Raw genomic sequence first — 22,016 nt, 5'->3', positions numbered from 1 at the left:
TCCGAAATGTTCCGATTTGGATTTGAAAAATTGATCCCGAATGCTCAGAATTCATGCCGATGAACACCAAGCAAGAAACTGAGGTCAAAGATGGTGGATGCACCCGGTATTCTTTATAGGCGCCTTATGGTAGATGGGCACTATGGAGAAGAAATTTTGAAAACATCAGTTGGACAAAGGCGAGATTAATCCCGAAAAAATTCAAAATTCCGCAGCAAATCATTGGAAAGCACACACACAATGAATATTTGCACTAAATATTTCATGCGCCTTTGTCAAATCGCAACAATATTATATAAATAAATAAATTGTCTTAACGATTTAGAAAATGTGTGAAAAACTGCATATGTTCTCGTAACTCTGAAATATCTTCATCAATCGTATAGTATTATAATCTGCTGATTACTCATGCTACATTGCAAAATCACCCAATGCCTATCGATATTTTTTTCATACTTCTTTACTCTTACATACTTTTGTAAGATATATTTCGAATTTTTCTTTTATTCCGTATAACAATGTAATTAATGTTATAATTGTAATATTGTATGATTAAACCCTTTAAGCGGCATTGACGAGATGAGATATCTTGAGTCTGATTGTAGCATTAACAGGTCACATATTTTGGGAAGTTAGTTCTCAATGGAACACGAACACTTTTCCCTATACTTCTTAGTTTGCACCTGCTAACTCCCTGCTGAAAATCGGAAGAAAGCCTAGAGCATTAAAAAAAAGATATGGCATTTTGGAGGGAGTTTAGTGATTTATGCTGTGTCGCTTAAAGGGTTGAAGATGAGGACGAGTCTCTATAAGATCGGTTTTTTTTTTTTAACTTTTTGCTGCAGTGGCTTTCCTGAGTTTTTAAAATCTGCACGTACTTTTTCATGCCATATTCCTATCAAGGTAGGAGGCCGGTTCAAGTATTACGTCAGTATCAATGGGGTGTGGGGGGGGTTCGGATTTGCTGACTGATGATGACGAGTCGGAAAGGGGGTTTGAATTATACTTACGTCATCAGCCACCCTTTATAAAAATGTGAAATATTCTTAGTGGCATTTTAAATGAGAATGCCAAGAACAAGAAAAACCTTTTTCTAGTTTGTGGCAGGGGGGCAGGGTCGGCTGAACTGTTTTGTACCCACTTAGCTAATCACATGCGTTGTCCTCGAGTGATTCGCTGGACTCCCACACATAAGCGAATACATGCTCTTGGAACGGGAAGGATGTGGTTCACCGAGGGTGTGCATGGTGATAAGGGGGGCAATTGTCTATCTTCTTCCGCCCTGCCGCCTATGCTGATACAATTTTTGGTGAATGATGGATCGCCATCCCCTCCCCACCTTTGTATTGTTTATGCTCCTGTATGACGTAGTTGAGAAAACAAGCTGCGATGATTTAACGGGACAAGCAAAAACACTACTACTTACTCGTGAAAACAATTTTCTTGTAGGATGGGGAAGCTATGACCGCAGCTGGTTTGTGCGTAGGATGGGATATTAAAAAAGAAGCAAGCAAACACACACACACGCGCGCGTTTGTGTATTTATTTACTATTCTCCTGAAATACCTGATCACGTGTGGTGTGGGCCCACCAAAAAAAAATTGGTAATCTTTGGCTAGCCAAGACCAGACACATCCGCAAAACAAGTTGCAATAGTTCTATTAATCGCATGTACAGCTAAATAGAAAGGAATTATTTCAAATTACTCAAATAGTTTTTGAGCAACCATCTGGCCATTAATTGTAATCTCTAAATTTAAAGAAACCATGACGAAGACGACGAGAGCTCAATGCTCCGCACTTCGCACCCATCTAGCAACGGCAATCTGTATCACTCCATTAATTGATGCTTAACTTAAACCAGTAATTAATGAACTTTATAAAACACAAGCTAAAAATATAGTGTGTTCTTAGTCTCTCTATATAATCATGTAAAAAATAATTCCCGTACACACATATCAACGTTCACTACAGCACAGTGTCAGCTGTGCGAAGGGCAATCCAATCAGAGGAGTACACAGGATCGGCCTTTGGAGGAGCACTAAAGTCTTGGGTCATAATGAATTTATTAAAAAGAAATTTCGAGTTCTTAGCGTTCAAATCGCATTGAAATTAACATAAATTGATTATAATAACAAAAAAGGTGTTTTTTTTTCGATAGTTAAATATCTTTTGCATCAAAAATGAATTTTTGACCGTCTGGTGGTAAGAAGTATAAGGGCTTGTGCCCCACGCATTCGTCTCTGATCTCAGTATGCGTTAAGAGGTAGGGGGCATAGCTGACGAAATTTTGCTGACGGGGGGGGGGGGGTTAAAAATGGCCAAAAATCTGCTGACGTAATACTTGAATGGCTCTCTAGCGCAAAAATAATACATAGTATTTTTTTTTTTAAATCGGAAAAGCACGAAACTTTGAACCCCACTTCAGAACATTTTTCATCGATATACATATAATGCCATGTCCTGACTGATTCACTATCACCGAGCCGAAACCGCTGAAGTTATGAATATGAAATTTGATCAGTAGTTTCATTTTATGAAGTAAAGACCCACTAAGAAAGGGTTTTTCAAAATTCGACCCGTAAGGGGGGGATTCAAAGGTTTTATATAGAGAAATCATGCTGAGATGAAACCGCCCTGAAGCTATAAATATAAGATTTTGTCAATATATAATTTTAGTTTGTAATGTAGAGACTCACTAAAAAAAGGGATATTTCAACATCTAAGGGGATCATATGTGGGGGGTTTCCCCTAGGTTCAAAGGTTATATGGCGCAATCATCGATGAGTCCAAACAGCAGAAGCTATAAATATGAAATTAAGTGAGTATGATAGGGGTCATTCAAGTATTACGTCAGCATCGAGGGGGGTTTCGGATTTGCTCACTTTTGATGACAAGGGGGGAGGGGGTGTTTGAAGGTTGCTTACGTCATCAACCACCCCTTTTTGAAGATATGAAATATTCTAAGCTGCTGACGAAATTTTGCTGACGGGGGGAAGGGGGGTCAGTGTTTTGCTGACAATGGGGGAGGGGAAGGGGGTCAAAAATGGCTGAAAATCTGCTTACGTAATACTTGAATGGCCCCATACACAGAACATCACTACGACGGGATTTCTGAAAATTTAACCCCCAAGGGGATCCAAATGTTATATGGGGGAAAATCATTGCAGAACAATTTTCTGATTACCGCATCCACGAGAGCGAAAAAAAAAGGCCACGGGTTACAGCTGGTCATTTTATAACGCAGTTCGATATAACGTATCTTCAAAATAGACGTTTTTATGATTGATAATGCATCAATCTATACATTAAAAAAAACTCTACAAAACTCGGTAAAATTCCAATCTAATGCACGTTATATCTTAAGGCCGCTCTACACACGTTCGGATTTACTTGCGCAGGTAAACCTAAAAGTGTGTGATTGGCTTAAAACTTTATTCACATCCTATGTACATGATGACATAACGCGGGAAATGAACGACGCAGCCATAGCCTCAAGATAACACAAAGACACAAACACACGACGTCAAATGTACATGAAATTTTTTTCAGGTAGTTTTCGTGCAAATATGAAATTTGTTATTCAGGAAACATGTAATTTTCTTTGTTTTTGACACGCCCTCCTCGAAATAGTAAAAGTAAAAGACAGAGTATTTATGACGAAGACAAGAGTATTCACTCTCGTGCTATCAATTACATTCTTACTAGCGACGAAAAGAAAAGATTATACATTTCCACGACACACCCGATTTTATTATCAGATTCTTGAGAGAAAGAAAACATTGCCATAGTTTGCAGAGAATAATTCGCGTGATCGTATAAATATGCATCATTGTGTGTTGCGTAGAGACGAAAACAAATCGTAAAAGAAGTGATGGTCACTGGCTACCTTTAAATATTTTATTTTAATCAGACCATACTTAAATCATCAAAACTGTGCGCTGCAGCACTCATGAACTGAATTTAACGTTTGTGCGCTGGAAGCCTAAAAACTACGAGTATGCCAAGATTTTATGCGGTATGATTAGAGACGGAAGATTTGGGAACTTGAGCAGCGGCCTAAGAACCTAGACCTTGAAGGACAATGAAACTTCCGTCAACTGAAATTGTGGGAAAGATTCAGTACTGCACAGAGAAAAGAAAATGGGCCGTTAGGCAATATGCCAGAGCTGCGGCTTTGCTTCTCAAGCAAAAGACAGAAGAAAAAGTCCTTGGTAAGCCGACTCAATGCTAATTTTTCTTTTGTGGCTACTACCATCAATAAATTACTGCTAGCCTGTCGTTTTAGCAGTTCACTTCAGCAATAAGACGAGGTCAGATCGACACACATAAATGTTCTATTCAGTCATCAATGGAACCACTGTAGATTAGAACTACTTAATATCATCGGTGATATGAATTACAAAATAAAATGCTTCGAGATGCTGGAGGGAAGGAAACAGAGTGAAAGCAATTAATTCTCCTCTTCCATGTCAAATATATTATCTAGTGCAATCATTCGTAATTTAGGACATACCACAGTAATGAGAATAAGGGGGCAATCATCTGTAACATGCTTATGGCAACCAACCACAGGAAAATGATGTCATCCAATGGTTATTTCCAAAGTAACAGATCATCAACCATATGCTCCCAAGTCGGCAGCACAAGTGTGACATTCTTAAAATCTTATTGAAGGTGCCGTTTGGGAGAAACCCATCGTTCATTGCGACAATTGATTTGAATAAAGTGCGGAACGTTCTCATATTTTGCATGAATTCGTTTTTCTAGCAATGATTTTATTCCCCCCCCCCCAACTGCTGACAACCTTGTTTTCTATCGCTAATCGTTCAAATAGCAGGGCAAATTCAAAAAAGATCGAGAGAATTCAAAAAAATTGCATCCGATTTTTAAACAAAAAATTCGTACACAAAAATAAAGAAAAAAAAATACAACCCAAGTTACATAACACAGGAAATTTCTCCGAAATTTAAATCATAAAGCTGGAAAATCTAGGGCAGGTACTGATGCATGACGACATGAAAATTGTTCAGAGTATAGCCGAGTAAAAAAGCGAAAAAATAAAATAAACGGACTTTGATCGTTGAATCAAAAAGGGTTATTTGCACATGCTAAATATTTATTTTACTATCGCGACTGTCGAAATCGGTTATCTTCCTCCAAGAAAACTAGTACCGTAATCATGTGTAGAAAAGAGTCCGATCTCACACACGCATACAGCAATATCTTCAAGAAAATTACACGTTCCTAAAAATTACATTGGCATTCTAATGACAATCCTAACTCTTTTTAAAAGAACCAAAATTACGCCTAGTACGCAAACTCGTCTGTCAATATGAAGAGAATGATATCAAGGAGAAAGAAATTTCAATTCGCAGCTTTCGATACATAAAAAAAATTTTGAATGGTCACTAAAATGTGTCCGACGGGCTTTGAAACAAACATTGGTGTCAATGTCAAATGAAATGTATAACAGCCACATCTTTTGTGTAATTACTGTTGCCTGCTAAACTGCTAATGGAAAGGAGGAAAGAAACAGTAAAAGATGTTAGTGGTGGTTTGGATTTTTACACGACAGTCGAAAACAATTTTTTTTTATATGACTGTTAAGGATATTGTCAAAAGATATGTACCCCATCCATCCGAAGTTTTATAAGCAACAAAGTTTGTTTTTATTATTTTGTTTTCATTTTGATTGCCACGATTTTAGAAAAAATAAATTGGTTAGAGAAAAAAAAAAATAGAATCTTGTCTGAAGTATAACATGGGTTTCGGAGGAAGAAATCGCGTCAAATGTGTTATAAGCACTTTCTCGGTTATTGGTAACGAGGATCCGAAAGCAGTCGTTAAAGTCATGTTACGGAAATATATACATACAGTGATTGAAAAAATTATCCAGTGAAATCTCGTTACAAAAAAATCGATACTACAATAAATCCCTCTACAAAAAAATATATATTTAAATATTGCTCGGAAATGCCTTTATTCTAATGTCAAACTCATCTCAATATGATATTATTTTACTGGTAAATCTCTAATAGAGCGATAGATTTTTGAGACATTTGCAATCGCTGCAATATTTTTTTTATATCTCGTTTGAAATCAACATATTTCTACATATCAACATATTTTTAAACTCTTCTCCAGATTTCTTTCTTCTTAAGGTATCTGACTACCTTTCTTGTCACTTTTATTTAAAATGGAACTGGAGTGAACTTTAATATTTTTTGATATAAAATGTCCCAAAATGGCAAAAATAATAAATTTTGGACTACCTATGTCTATTTTCTGAGAGTCATTTTTATGTCAAATTTTAAGCAAAATTCATGTAACATTCGAAACACGATTTCAAAAAATTCTATGAATGGAATGTTGTTATTTTCAAAGTACATTTAGCTAGTGATGGTGCAGGTTACGAACCAAAATTTAAAAGATATTGTATGGTATGCTTATAAGTTGCATTCAAATCTGTGAATGTGCGAGTGAATTCTTTTAAATTTTATTCGACACATCGTATATAAAACACTGTAATTAGACACATGTATGTAAGAGACCTTCGATTTTAGCTCATAGCCTCAAAAATATATAGCAGAACATGATATTGAAATTTGATAATGATACAATGAATAGATTTTTAGAAATCATGTTTCAAACTCAAGTAAAATGTCAAAAAATAGCATTCTTCGTAAAACACGTTTAAAATTTTTATTCGCATATTACTTGCATGTAAAAACGCAAAACTAAAGTGGACGTGACTTTGATTCTTAGCGTCATATGAACAAAACAAGGCCTGTTTTGGAAACAATACACATTTCATAAAAAATATAAATAAAAATCGATATTTTCTTCCAAAATGACGCTTTCAACGTAGTCGGATGCCTAATTCTTTTAATAACATCGATATCTTTTAACACATCATTATCACTGGTAGTGTTAATGAAGAGGTCAGTACTGCTACTTTCTGTGCAGTTACACAGAAATACAGTAAACACCCTTACACACACTGCGCACTAAGTACAGTACAAAAAAATCTAAGTAAATTTTAATAATTAAAAAATAATTTTTTTTAAATCCTTGAGTGCATTTTCTGGTCGGAGTATAAACGCCGATTCAAAATAGATGTCAACAACAGCGTAAATTTGGTGGCACTTGATGGTAATGCTGCTGCCCTTTAAGATGATAAAAACTCTACGACGACATTTTTTTCGTCTCAGACTACCGTTGTATCGGGATTCTAGTATATATTATTTCGGTGTGTTATCCAATATCGGTTAAATCACAGTTTCCCAAAGTTTTTGTTCCATCGCCCCCTCCATCAGAAATTTTTTTAATCTCATCGCCCCCAGAATCAAGCGAACCCATGGGATCCTATGTTATACTCATAGTTCCATCGCCCACTTTGGGAAACACTAGGTTAAATTGTTCTGTTGGTTAATTTAATACCTATCCCGCACTTTTTCCACGATTAGGTGTCACTCAGTGAGGCAAGCCAGTTCTTTTATTCAAAGATGGATGACGATAACTCCTTTGAAGGAGTTTTAAATGCATCAAAACAGAATATAATGATCGTGGACACACGAGGGACAGTAGTAGATGATGAACTTAAAATGTATAAAGAAAAAGGTAGGAACTCTTAAGGAGTAATCTTTTTCATACAACCACCTAGCTGGATCAATGTGGCCTGTTGCATTGCATAAATTCTACGATCAGTAAAATATACATGCAAGCATATGCACCGGTATCTCTAGCGAAAAACATTTTGCGGTAATCATAAAAAAAAAAGTTGAATCTGATAAAGACACTAAAAATCATTAAAATGCTGAATGATATGTTTAATTTTTAATCTTGGTAGTTTGGTTATGAGCAACTAAAGTGTGATTATCACTCCTACTCTATAAACTCAAGAGACACGCCTAGCAGAAAGAAACATCCGTCTTAACACCCACTTTTAGAATGCGCACAGACAGAAAACAAGAGGGAATGTATGAAGTGAGGTCAAAGTTTCCTCTCAAGAACACAATTATAATTGCATGGGTACGCCCAGAAGGCAAGAATCCTGCAGCCAAAATGCTGATTAAGAAAAATACGCCCTAAAATCTTTTGCAAAAGAAAAATACTAAATTTTTTTGAGGAAAGAAAAAACAAAGACCAGAAAAGCTACGTTCAATAGCCAACGTTCCTTCAATACCACATGCGGTAAAAATCGTTCCGCGTCGATTCGTGATATGCATAATGACCTATTCGATGCGCATCGATGCAGAGCAATGATTCCGACTTCCTGTGAAAGCGGACATTTTATGAACATATTACAACGGCACGCATGCATGCACAAACAGGATTTAAGTACGACAAAATAAAGCATTATACATTCGGACAATCAAGATCAAGTCTAGTCGACGATTATCATTGGGATATAAATCAAATGCGACAATTTGATGAAACTGAAAAAAAATATGCAGAAATCTCAAGACAGATTTAAAAAAATCCATAAAAATTCACACTCTTAAATATAAAAAAACACGAATGTGTCCGACAGATTATGGGGAAGAGAATTTACCAAAATCGAGTAGTAGCCTTTGAGATATTACATATGGAGTATCCCTGAATTACACTTATCTCATCGCACACACACACCAAGATACATCCGCTACTCAATTCATAAATCCATTGGGTACTACTCGCTTTTGACCGTATTAAAATCCATAGATAACGGAACTTTTTCTACCACTAAAATACAAATTTTAGCGAGATTTGGAGAAGAAAATGGCAAAAGTACAGTATGTAAACTTATTTGAATTAGTGGAGTTTAAAAGCTCCTTGAAATACCCGACTCGTCCATCTTTGAACAAAAGCGTGACGTCATTATCATCGATATTGTTAATCACTGTTCCCTATCCTGCTTTTTTGTTTAACAATTTTTGAGATATCACTTATAGCGGCAAACCTGTTTTTCGCTCAAAGATGGACGACGGGTATATGATCTCGTTTATCCCTTTCAGACTTTGTACGCACAAATCGGGGGGTTGTTTTTTTTCGATTTGGATATTCTTTTTTTAAACTCAAGGGAGTTGAGTTCTAACTTCAAGGATTATAGGTTTTTTATCGTTGAAGTCAGAGTTGAACTCCCTCAGGTTAAAAAGGAATATCCACAGAGAAAAAGAACAACTGCAACGTTTGTGAGTACTGACTCTAAGAGTTATGGGCGCCTTAATAGGCGCCGTCTCGGAAATCGTTGAAAAAAAGTAGGATAGAAAACAGCGATTGGCTACAGCGATAACACTGATACTATACGTTTTCTCGAAGATGGCGGATGAGTCAGCCTAATATTTCAAGGAGCTCTAGTGGAACCCAGTCGCATTATAACCTATATTATTTTTCTTTGCTCTTTAGAAACAATCGCAGATTGTATCCTATTTGGCACAAAGCTGCCATTAGTGCGAATGAATTATTCCGCTTGTGGATGCAAATGTTTCAAGCAGAATGTTTTGCGTTGTTCTGCAACGAGCCCTCGGCTAACTGAAAATGTTTCTGCGGTAACAATTACCATAGAGAGTAGTGTGTTTTCTACACTATTAAAATTCTTCCAGATTTCGGCATGTTCTGCTTTGGGGCAAATGAGTTTAATCATGGTTATAAGCTACAGCAAAACTTTCCCGATTTCAATTTTTTTTTTACCATAATCACCAAGTATTTTATTTTCATGTTTTTCTCCGCTTCATTTCGATATACCAATGCACCGTTAACCAGCATATTTCTGCAAGAGTCTACGTAAACCAACTACGACAAAAAAGAAATATATATATATACACACACACAATTTAAGCTGTGTTCGGACACATGTCCCCAGAAGTAAGAAGTGTTTTACGTGAATAAATCCATTTCGTATTCACAAAGTGCTCCATTAGAATGCCTTAAAGTAGTAAAACACAATTTTTCCCAAAGTGGGCGATGGAAGGGTCCGGTTAGAAGCTTAGAGTTTAGTATAGGATCCTATAGGTTGGCTTGTGTTGGGGCTGATGAGAAGAAAAACTTTGAAAAGAGGGCGATGGAACAAAAAGTTTGGGAAACTGGTCTAGGACCAGAGGGGGATTTAACGGCGGGCGCACCAAGCGCGCGCCCGGGGCCCCGACTTCTAATGGGCTCCGAAAATCACAAACTTCACACTTTTTCCAATTTAAGAGGCCCAATATTTTCTTTTGCGCCCGTGGCTTCGATCGACTTTCATCCGCCACTGTCTAGGACAGCGCTTCGCAACCACCTGGCCCCGACATCAGTCAAACCGGGCCTTCGTAATTCACCGTTTCATTTTTACCCATTTATTTCTCATTAGTCGTGTGTATTACCGGGTCTTCCACTCACAAGGAAATCAACTGGGCCGCGGGCTCTCAAAGATCGAGAACCACTGTTCTAGAAGATATTAACGAGTTAGAAATAACCAATTTTTGTGTCGCTCGGTTTTCTGTTCCAGTATCTCGTACACAGTTCTGAAGTTACAGACGTACTCGCGTAAATAAAAAAAAAATCAATGAAGAAAATAAAATGAAAACTGGCCCCGAGAGCAAGAGAAAATATTGGGCCCCTTAAGTTAGAAAAAAAGTGCAAAGTTTGGGTTTTTCGGGGCCCTTCGGAAGTCGGGGTCCCGGGAGCGTGCCCGGTGCACCCGCCTCTGACTAGGAAGTAACGAAAATAAAACCAAGATGAAATTTCTTCATAGGTAACAGGTAGCGCACAACACAGTTCATCCGCCAACTGATTTTCTAAGGGCTGCGCCCGAGCAAATGAGGAAACCAGTTATGAAAATAGGTATTGTAAACCTTTGAAGGTTGTTGCAATGCAAGGAGCGAGGCAGTCTCACCTTCTTGCGCCCTTTCCCCCCCCCCCCCTTCAAAATAACTCAAAGATTTTGAAGAGAAACTCAATTTCTGCTCAATGTGGGAGCCAATCCATTGAAAGTTCATTCACAAACATAATAAGCATAATTATGAAAATCCAAAACTGAAATAAAGGAACTCAGAAGAACATGGCATTTATGTCCATTTGATTACATCAACAGGTATCGTAAAAGACACGCTCACGTAAAACGCTCAGAAAGCGAAAAAGGGGAAAGAAAAATTCTTTCAAGGATTCATACAAGGAGTGATGTAACGTTGCGCACGGTTTAAGAACGCTGTAAATTCAAAGAATAAAAACAAAGGGAGAGCTAAAGCTTCTCTTCTAATTCGCAAAAATGAAGATTTCGTCATGTTTATTTAGGTTATTGTAGTTTAGTTTAGCTGAAACGAAAACGGCCAGGACTTCCCATCACCAACTGGCATTGAGGAATCAATTCATTGGTGCGTAAAGTCATTATATTTTACATAGTTAAATAGGCTAGCATTATTCTACGACGTTGTTTCACACGCATCGCTTTGCTGCTTATAAAATTTCACAACATTCGATTTTTCCCCCCTACAAATTTAATTGAGATCAAACTGACCGCTCTAAGTTCACGACTGTGCATATAAAACAAACATAGATTGTAGACATGTACCACTACAATACGCCCACTCTGAGAAAATTAATATCCTCAATACTGTATCAAATACACATATATTAGGGTTTCTACATGTATATTGCAAAGAACGAAAATTTTTTCACTATAAATAATTTTTTGATGGAACAAAGCGACTTTTTTTTTGTACGGAGATTTGACAAACGAAAATGTAAGCTTCCGATAAAAATCTCGTCATGTATAAATTATATTTGCATGGGAAACTGAAAACAATAAGCAAACAAAAAAAAATTACAATCAAGATGTTCGAAATAAATGTACAAAACTACAGTTCTAGAACTAAATAAAATTTTGAGCATTGTCTCTCGACAGATGCGAAACAAGTCACATGATAAAACATGACACTGAGCCAGGTCAAGGTTGAGGTGGAGTGAAAAATGTGACATCTGATAAAGTAGAAAGAACAAAAGCTATCGACTAATTACAATAAATAAAGTACTAGAGGCAAAGTAAGAGTGACCGGGTTTCCAAAAACATTCTTGCTAAAATATGTGCAATATATGCATAATATGTGATGTTTTCCAAAAAAATAAAAAATAATAATGGGAAGCTCTGCAGGAGGTATGCTCTTTAAATTAGAAAGAGGGGGGAGATCAACACTTTTCAATCCCTTTCGAAATATTTGTTTTTTAAATTAATAATTATGAGAAGTACGAGCTTACAACACACAGTAAAAACAAAGCTTCTTGGAAGGACATTGTTTAGAAGACGGGAAAAAAACTAAGTCCAACAAGGAGTACATAGACAACTATAACACAGTCAATAACACTATTATTGAGGCCTAAAGCCGCGTCCCGCAGTGCCGAACTAAACAAAAAGTGGCTTGGAGGAGAGGCTCAGCACAACGCGGAGACTTCGACGGCCAACCGCACATCGTTTGAGACAAACAAGATCCGTTGTGCGTCGGTCTTTAAAGAAATTGGTTCATTTGGACGCGTTGTGATGAGCTACGAGGTCGATCTGCACAACAGATTTAGCAGCCTACTGAAGCTAATGTTGGTCTAACAGGCCTTCATCTAAACTGTTTTTTCCCCTTCTATATATATATATATGTAACCCTTCAGTGCCACAATCATTTTCAATAATCCGCATTGGAAATTGCACATCTTTATTCAAGGCTTTCTTCTGATTTTCAGCGTGTAAAAGTGCTTCTGCCCTCCCCAACTCCGAGAAAAATAAACCCAGAAAAGACACATCTTTATCCATTTCTATAATAAATATAGGTAACGTATCGTCTCCCTCATACTAGAAGCATGAATGTGCAATGTCCTTAGAAAAAAAAAAGAATGCAGAAAATGTGTGTGCGTGTGTGTGTGACGTGTTTGAATGTTTTCTCTACCCATGTTACTCTATGGAAGTTATTTTCCTAAAAGGTTTTGTAACGTGTTTCAATAGGAAACACATTCGCGTTTCAGGCAAAACTTAGGTATCCGATCAGCTAATAAAAAAAGAAAAAAAATTAAAATTTTCACATTCATGATTGTAACATGAGTGGGGACGATATGTTCTTTCATTAACTTGGATATATTAGACAATAAGAAGGAAAAATATACTCCGAAAACTTTCTCTTTTCCCGTTACGAAAAAAAAGAGTAAAAAAGAAGGATCCCGCCACTGACGTTGAGCTGACACGCTCGGGAGCATGAAAATTATGTTACACGATCGAGAAGGATGCTTTGCAAATACTCTGGGTACCGAAATAACAGGTTATAAAGAGGCGAAATATCTCGTAGATGTCGATGAAGAGCTTAAATCCTTGTTCTTCTGATCGGAATTTATTAAGAATTCGATTCTGCCTTAGCAAGTCATACGAAGCCTTTACATATCAGTATTTGATGTAATCGGTACCGAAAATTAGAGGTGTTAGACCAAGCAATGTAATCTGAATTCTGTCCAACAGAAATTCGGAATAAGTGAGTCAGTCAACTTTGTCTCTCAATAACTCAAAAACCCGAAGCAGATTGTTTTGCATTGTTCTGCAACGAGCCCTCGGCTGACTGGAAATGTTCTGCGGTAAAAATTCCTATAATAGTGTTTTCTACACTTAAAATTCTTCCAGATTGTTCTGCAACGTTCAGCATATTCTGCTTTGGGGCTCAGAACAAACCGATCGTTTAAAACAAAGGTTAGCAATCAAATTTAACTGATGAGCTACTGAATGACTCTCGTTTAACAAAGATCAACGCCAACGTATCGTGGGGGGGGAGGGGAAACCTATTTCATGTCACTGGTAGTAATCGCTAAATCTACCGGAAAATTACTTAAAATTGTCTTTTACGAGATTATAAACTTACAAGTAAAATTGCTATTATCTTTGCTATGCTTCCCCAAATTTTTATTGCAAAGATTTGCAGAGATATATGATCCTGCCATCGACTGAAACAGGGCTGGAGATCACAACGGGTTTCCGCCTCCCCGGTCTAAGATGGCGTGGAAGTTTATAAAATTAAAAGCGTTTTTCAAAACGGGTTGTTCCCCACAACCCCTATCGATGATTATTGAGAGAACTAAAAAGATGGCCATCACCATGACCTCGCTGATAACCATGCACTCTGTTCTGTTGTCACAAATGTTGTTTGTGGTACTCAAACAGAAATTTAATCACATAGATACGGAAAAAAAAGTCAATTCACAAATGATAATTGTTGTCGTCATAGGATCAACCAATCAACTGTAATGTGGTCGTAAGTGAAATGTCTGAATTACACAGCAGTAACTAATATTTTTTATCCTGCTTGGATTTTTCGTGTCTCGAGAAATTATCACTCAAACCGAGAAATAAATCTGAATGATTCAGTAACAAGCATCTTTCACCGCTAATGGAGTAAAAATATATTATGGGCCCCAAAGTAGAATATGATGAAATCTGCGCCGCATGTAGCAGAACAATCTGGAAGAATTTTAAGAAAAGTGTAGAAAACACTATTATGGGAATTTTTACAGCAGATTTAAGAGTCAGTCGATGGCTCATTGCAGAACAATGCAAAACATTCTGCTTTGGGGCTTATCAGTTTTGCGCACCTATGCTATGTGCATAGCAAAGTGGATACAATCTCTTCGAACGGAAGGGTGGGAAGTGATAGTCTCTCCACCTCCGGCCTATGCTACTGCACTTTCCCAAGTCAATCATAGTGACCGCCTACATGGCCCCCACAAAGAGGAGCTGACAGGGCCCGGGATAGTTCTCATCATTTTTGTTTTTTCAGGCTATAAATTGACTACAGAAGGGGGACGTGAAAAGTCTGACCTGGGGGCCCCCGCTCCAGGATGTGGGGGCCATGACCACCTATGATTGGCAAGATCATTACAATGGGTTGTAATATTATGACGAGAATAATCCTTATCAGTTTCTTTCATCCCGGGAAAAAGCCAGATTTGCGGAAAAGAAAAGGAATTTCCGCGTTTTCTTTTTACTATCATTGTGTCTTGGCCTTCGAGCTAGAGTTTCTCAAAAAATACTTCGAAATATAGAGATGAAAATGCATTGATTAACTACAGTGAATGCAAGAATTTTTCGCTTTTTCGAGAAATAGAGTCTCCAGAAAGATAGGTTTGACTGTAATTGTTTTAAGCTGGGATTAAAATGTAAAAGTTTGATAGAAGATCTCATCAAACTTTCATAGTGTAATCCTAGCCTTGTGTGTGTGTGTATATATTAGCATGTGAAGGAAATCATATTTGCTCACTGAGTTAACTCTCTTGTTAGTCGTCAATGACACACACACACAGTCATATTCTAAAAGTCATAGAAAGTTGAACCCCTACAACAGAATGTTTTCAGTGCAACAGGATCGGCTGACAAAATGTTCTGCAATAACAGTATTTTCTGCATGGAAGAGATATTGTTCCTTTTCTTTCTTCCTAAGATTGTTCTGCAGAAACACTGATTGTTCTAGAACCTTCGTCGCAATTTTTAGTATACCCTGCTTTCCGGGTGGCCCTCAACTATCGGAAGCAGGGAACAAAAACATACAGTATATTACATCCTAGTACTTTGATATAGCAATTAACCAAAAAAGAACAGACCAGTCTGCATGATTTCAATTTTTAATCTAATAGACAAAACAATTGGTCTTGATACAGAAAGGTATTCTTTGTCAAAGAATGTTTTATTAGAGAAATAATATTTGACTTTATGATTCAATATTTTATTCATAAACTATATAATATATTTCAGGTTGGCAAATGCGAATAATTTTTTACTCATCTGGAAACTTCATACGTTAAGCAATCATAATTATTAATAAAACTATGTTTAACTTATGTTATGGTCAATGTCCAAAATCTTGCCAACTCTTGAACCGGCCAGACTTTTCACAGTGGGTTATGACACTGATGTCAGAAACATTGTGAAAATCAAAATTCAATTTCTATAGAATGCATTTCACTAGCCTATGCACATCTGTAAATAACTGTTTGTGAAGGAGTAACACGTTTTAGTTTATTATGGGTCCTAACAGTTATTAGGGTTATTTTGTTTGATTTAAAGAGGGCAATTAATTTAATTATAACTATATAAGTTGAAGATCCTTTAAAGATTTGTTTAAAAACAGATGGCTTTTCTACATGAAAGTATTTTCAGCAGATAAGGCATGGGCAGATACTAGGGGGGGGGGGGCCCAGCATCAATTGCAGAGTCGACTAATATAATGTATATTCATATATATGAACTGACATCATCATGCCCCCCCAGCCCTTCAAGTCTATCTGCATATGAGACAGGGTTTTGTGGTTGTGCTAATAAGTCGTTTCTTTTATGTCATCCAACTGGGACAACAAAAAAATTATCAGTTATCTTTTCGCAAAAGTTCCTTGACAGATAAAATGAATGACTTCTTTTAAAATCAAAATCATAAATACCCTGCTAAATGCCATCTGCTACAGTAATTCACAGAATAAAATAGAAAGTATGTTTCTCATACACATGACCCCCACATCCTGCTATAGGGCCCCTAGGCTAGAAACTTTCACAGGCCCCCTCAATTGTGAATTTATGTGAAAAAATAGCAAAAATTGTTCCGGGGGTCCCCAGGCAGAAGTCCTGTCAGCCCCACCCTTGTCAGGGGCCATGCTCATACAGAGAAGAGAGGCCAGGGCTTGACAAATCGGGCACCAGCCAAATTTTTTAGGAACCAAGCTTGTCTTTTTTTTGCAAGAAAAAGTCTTAATTTTTTTTTTAACTTTTCCGGAACTTTATGACCCCATCCCCCATATTGGAAGGCACTTTATTATGAAATGAGAAAATTTTCTGTCATCCGCAGACTAAATTAGCAATCAAATATAGAAAATTTTGGGTGCCAGTACCGATTTCCTAGTTGTCGTGGCGATCTGGTGCCTGGAAAATCTGTAAAGCTCTGTCATAAATGCTTTCTTAGATATTGTTACCTCATTCCTAACCAGATCAAGGCCAGCCACTCTATCTCAACAAAGATATTTTAATAAGTGGTCGAAGTAGACCTAGGCCATGATGGAAGCTGTGCATGTATGTGTTGTGAACCTAATGTGAAGTTTGTTTCTGTGTAATGCTGTCATCTGCCATCAATTTTTCTAACTATTAGTGAAGTGTAAAGATTGAATAATTGTATCGTTGTAGGCGTGTTGCTCTTGGTGGCAAGACTTTTCAACAGGGAGATCGGCTCACATTCATTGTCTTGAAGTTAGGAACCACAGAAAACCAACTTCAGGTGACCACCACTGTAGCAAACGTGGGGTTAGAACCAGGGTCCTCACGATGCAAGTCTGTCACTATGATCACTCGACAACCACAGCAGCTAGATATTGTTACTCGAAATTCTTACTTATAGTTGAAATCTGTGTAATGTCAAGAGCTATTATGTTTCTACTCTTTACTGTCCAAAGTAAATGAAAATTAATGCTTACAATTTATGTATTGGATCCTTTAGAACAGGGGTTGGCATGCATATTTCTTTTGCCTGAGCAAATAATCACACAAAAAATTTTAGGCACCAATATCAGTTTTTGTCAATATTATACCAGTTGATATCACCAATATCAGTCACCATGGTGACCTGATATTCGTCAAGCCCTGCTTTGGAATAATGAAAAAAATTAAATAACTATTTTAATGTGAAAACGCAGATAAACTGACATGTTGAACAAAAAGTAAAAAAAAAAAAGAAATCAAGAAAGTCTATAACAGCACAAAATTTTAGACACTTACAGTTCAGCATCAGCCTATTTGCTAAAATATTAGTGTTTCAAATGTTTCCTTGACAGAATGCAAATGTATCTTTCAAAACTTCTGGTATAAACACTCTTCCTTGCCATTCATGTACATTCAATTTAAACGTGTCCAACAAAAACAATTGTCAAGATTCTCGAAGCTATCATTGCTAATCAATGATGGCTCCGACAACTTGAATGACAACTCTAAAAATTGTCATTCATATAATTATAGTAGACTGCTTTGACCAAAGTCTTAGATTTGCAAATTTAATAAATGATTTGAACATCATCAAATTATTTGCTCCCGAATGATTAAAATAGTCAATAAAATAATGAGCTACGAAAAAATTGAAGTATGAATTGTTTATTCTATATTTTAGACATGAAGTTTTATTAAATAGATAAAAAAAATCTAAAATCTATTTTTGCTAAATTGCTCTACTCTGACCCTTGGCAATTCGTAGAATACAAACCTTCAACGTCTAAATGTTTAATTACGCATTACATTGTTTGCATGTGCCAATTAAAAACTATGGAATTCATTCAAATAGTTTGCAATCAAGAATGTTGATGAGATCAGGTCCTTAAAGAACACATGAAGGTTTGCAATTTCACCGCAAATTCAAATATCCTGAGAGATGTCCAAAATATATATAATAAAAATATAGCTCTGAACCACATGCAAACCAAACCCATTAAATTAAAATACATGACTTACAGTTCAGCTTCAATAGACTTCAATTTTGCCACATAATTTGACGGTATATATCCTTCCTTTTTGGTCGCCTTGGACCGCGCAAACCACCAGTCGCCTTGAGTATCATTTAAAATTTCTAAATGCTCGCCCTTTTTGAAACTGAGATCTTCATCAGTCCTCGCATCGTAATCATATAATGCAACAAAAACTTTAGCATTGATCCCAGATAGGCTCTCATTATCCATAGGTATCGTAGGGAGAATGGGCCCACTCCGCACAACACCTTCGGTATGTCGAATAGTAGGTTCGTGAGATTGTACAGAAACATGGGCATTAATTGTTGTGGGCCCATTGTCTAAATTACCTACAACAGGGGTCTGATTAGAGATGTCACTTTTTTTAACACTTTTATTTGCAGAGCGACTGAAGCAATTACCCATGATGTCAAAAACAATACTTCCGAATGCAAATTGCAGGCTGTTGATGGCCGGAAATCGATGTTTTTCAGGCACGCTTGCATTCGATTGCCTTCAAATAAATGCACTGATTAAACAGGATCAACATTTCATTTCTTTTTTCACCACACTGAGATAACAACGAGAAGCCCAACATCGCCTCTCACATCCCACGTTTAAAATCAACTACTTTACTTCAGAACCAAGAACAACCCCCGCCTTAAAACGGATAGTGGAGCCACTCTGACAAACAACCACCACTGTAAGCTTTCTCTTCCCCTTTTCCCCTCCAAAACTCTTAATTATCACTTGATATGTTGCCATTCGATCATAAATAAATATTATCAGAAATACGAAAGACAACAAAACCTTTAAATTGTCATCGATGTTTTTTGTGACGTCATATAAGAAGAAAAACAAATGCTGACCATACCTTCCAAAATATACGGGACATCATATCATGACCATATGTACGATATTTCCTAGGGCATTCTCGTATTGTCACATAATTTTGCTCGTCCCGACTTTTGTGCAAAAAGGTTCCGTTATTTAATGTATGTTCAACGATGCCAACTTTAATTTTTATTTCTTGTTTGAATCAAATATTATAATTATGTTCTTATTTTATACAAAGGCCACAAAAAGCAAAATTCCTTAACGAGGTGGCTAAAAAAGATGCCATAAAAATATATGTATCATGCCCCCATGGTCCCCACATCCTAGAGCAGGGCCCGTAGGCCGAGATATTTTAGGGCCCCCAGACCAGACTTTCACGTGTCCCTTTATGATGAATTTATAGCGTAAAAAAAACAACTTTCGCCTCTGTGACGGCAGTGTTTATGTTATCCTTTACCCCAGCTATGGCAGTGGCGACGTCATCCTTCACACCGACGATGGAGGTGTTTACGGCAGTGACAACCTCTCTGATGGCAGCGATGGACGTGTTGATAGTGGCGGCAGATTTATTATCTCTTCCACGCGATGCCCAATTTCATCTAGCCCATAACAGACATCAACTGGCCCAACTGTTCTCGCATCTCGTCCATTTGCATCCTTCTCGTCTTCACCATTCAAGTCCTTGAATTATCCCACTTCTGATACCAAATCTTTTCGGATAATTTATCCCACAAGGCCTTGAAATGAGTAGAGGATGAAACAATTTGCAGGATGTTATAGATTTATTCACTGAAACAGCTATTTACAAGCAGAGATTTTGACGATAAATATGATCGAAAAACAGCGAGAGACTTGTCTTTCCGAAACAATTTCATAACTTCTTCTGTATCCAGTGGAACTCCGGTTAACGAGCGATTCGGATAACGAGTAATTCGCATAACGAGCAAAAATTTTGAACAAATTTTGACTTTCGATTTATCCTATATGTTTGTCGTATTTATTTTCAAACGTGTCAATTGTGGTAGAATTCACGACATCCAGGGTGAGTTATTTCATTTATTGCCAATCCTGTTAAAGAAAATTACCTGGGAGACACCACAACCTGGACTTGTCCTCACCAAACGATAATGGTGTACCCTTATCGAAGCAGTCGATTGACGATGGACGATGCCTATCATCGTCCATCCTATCCATCCCGTTAAAACTTTTAAACACTAGCTTATAATATTTATAATAAATATACTTATAATACTTATAACTAATATACAGTACTTATAATACTTATAGTTATAACCAAAATATACTTATAATTAGGGTGACCTATACGTCCCGCATTTCCCAGGATAGTACACTTTTTTTTGTTTTTTTTGGCTGCTCCGACTTTTTTTCAAAAATGTCCGTTTTTTAAACAGAGTTCACTTGAATTCGTTACTTCCACCAAAAACGTTGATGCAGGTAATGTCCATAACTCATTAACTATGAGTTTGACGAGGTGGCATTTTATTTTTGGTGATATATATATATTTGTATTTTCTTTGAATATTATACGTTTTGTATAAAACTGCAAATATCTTACTAACACACCAGTTCGAGTTCCAGAAATTGAGTTTTGCTTTTGCTTTTTCTGCTGGAACGACGGAGGCCTCCTATTAGCTCTCTATTACAGTAACTTTGCCGTTATCTAAATATCATAGGGCTCTTAAGTAGAACATGGCCCGCCACTCTGTCTCAACGAAGAGATAGAAGCAGGTGGTCAAAGACATGAGCCATGCTGGAAAATAAATTCTGTCACCCGTGGCTCCCTTGCCTAGTTCATGGTACATCTGCGGTCCATAATAGTTTAGTAGATATTCTCACTAATAAAAAAACCACTTCAAAGCACAAATAGTTACACAAATGAACATCTCCAACTCGCCTGACGAAGGTTGGCGACGCCCCTAACAGCAACGACGCACTTTTTGACAAACACTGTCGTATAGGGAAAAAGCCTTTAGTTGCCAAAAGTCTAGTAATTTTTAAGATTGAGGTTGTTCCAGAAATTTTTCAAGTGTCCGAAAATGTCAAAAAATGAGCTTCAACGATGTGCTTCAAATTCTTTTTGAAGCACATTCTACATTTTGTGACGAAAGTGTCAAAAAATGTAGTTCTAAGGATGTGCTTCAAAAAGACTTTGATTTCATTAAAGTTTACGGCATGGAAAAAAAAAATGAAGTTGAATCGCGCGCGTGATTCTTTTTTGTCTTGAGAAAAAAAATAATTCGGAATTCTCGAATCACCACAAACGAATTTATTCTGAAAACCTTTTCAAAATTGGGGAAGTGGGGGTGACCGAAACAACTTTTTTTTTTTTTTTTACCATTTCAAAATTGGTGTTTGTTTTAAAAGTTTGTGTCATAATTGGCAATTTCACTGTGATTTGGCGATAATTGGCAATGTCCCGTATTTTTCCGTATATGCGAACCCAATTTTACGTATTTTTCTCAAGACAATATTGTCAGCCTATTCGCGTGATCATACGTCCCGTATTTGCCAGGACAGTCCTGACTTTTTTGCAGAAATGTCCCGGGTTTTCACGTATTTTCAACGAAGCCAGCTTGACTTTAAGGTCATTTTCTTTACACGAGGGCTAATTAGACCGGGACTTACAATTTATTGCCGCTTCCGAACGGCACACAGCCTCTTTTTTTAATACTCATCGAGTGGTTGGTGAGCCAACCCCTAGGTGTGAGACTC

General features: G+C 37.1%; 1 protein-coding gene across 1 annotated transcript in view; it reads right to left on the bottom strand.

Moving 5' to 3' along the window:
* The window catches only part of LOC149085328 (tyrosine-protein kinase Src42A-like), a 46,931-nt gene extending 27,768 nt beyond the window's left edge, over window positions 1–19,163 (bottom strand). Inside the window, exon 1 of the mRNA XM_089233284.1 lies at window positions 18,454–19,163. Within this exon, the coding sequence (XP_089089410.1) occupies window positions 18,454–18,872 (419 nt within the window). The 5' untranslated portion in view covers window positions 18,873–19,163. The remainder of the gene's footprint in view (window positions 1–18,453) is intronic.
* Between the last annotated feature and the right edge of the window lie 2,853 nt (window positions 19,164–22,016).

This window comes from Pholcus phalangioides, unplaced genomic scaffold (genome assembly GCF_987345545.1).
Source record: "Pholcus phalangioides strain wild (caught in Gottingen) unplaced genomic scaffold, Ppha-v1.0 ptg000007l_1, whole genome shotgun sequence".
Classification (NCBI taxonomy): Eukaryota; Metazoa; Arthropoda; class Arachnida; order Araneae; family Pholcidae; genus Pholcus; species Pholcus phalangioides.
This window is presented reverse-complemented; position numbering and strand designations above follow the sequence as displayed.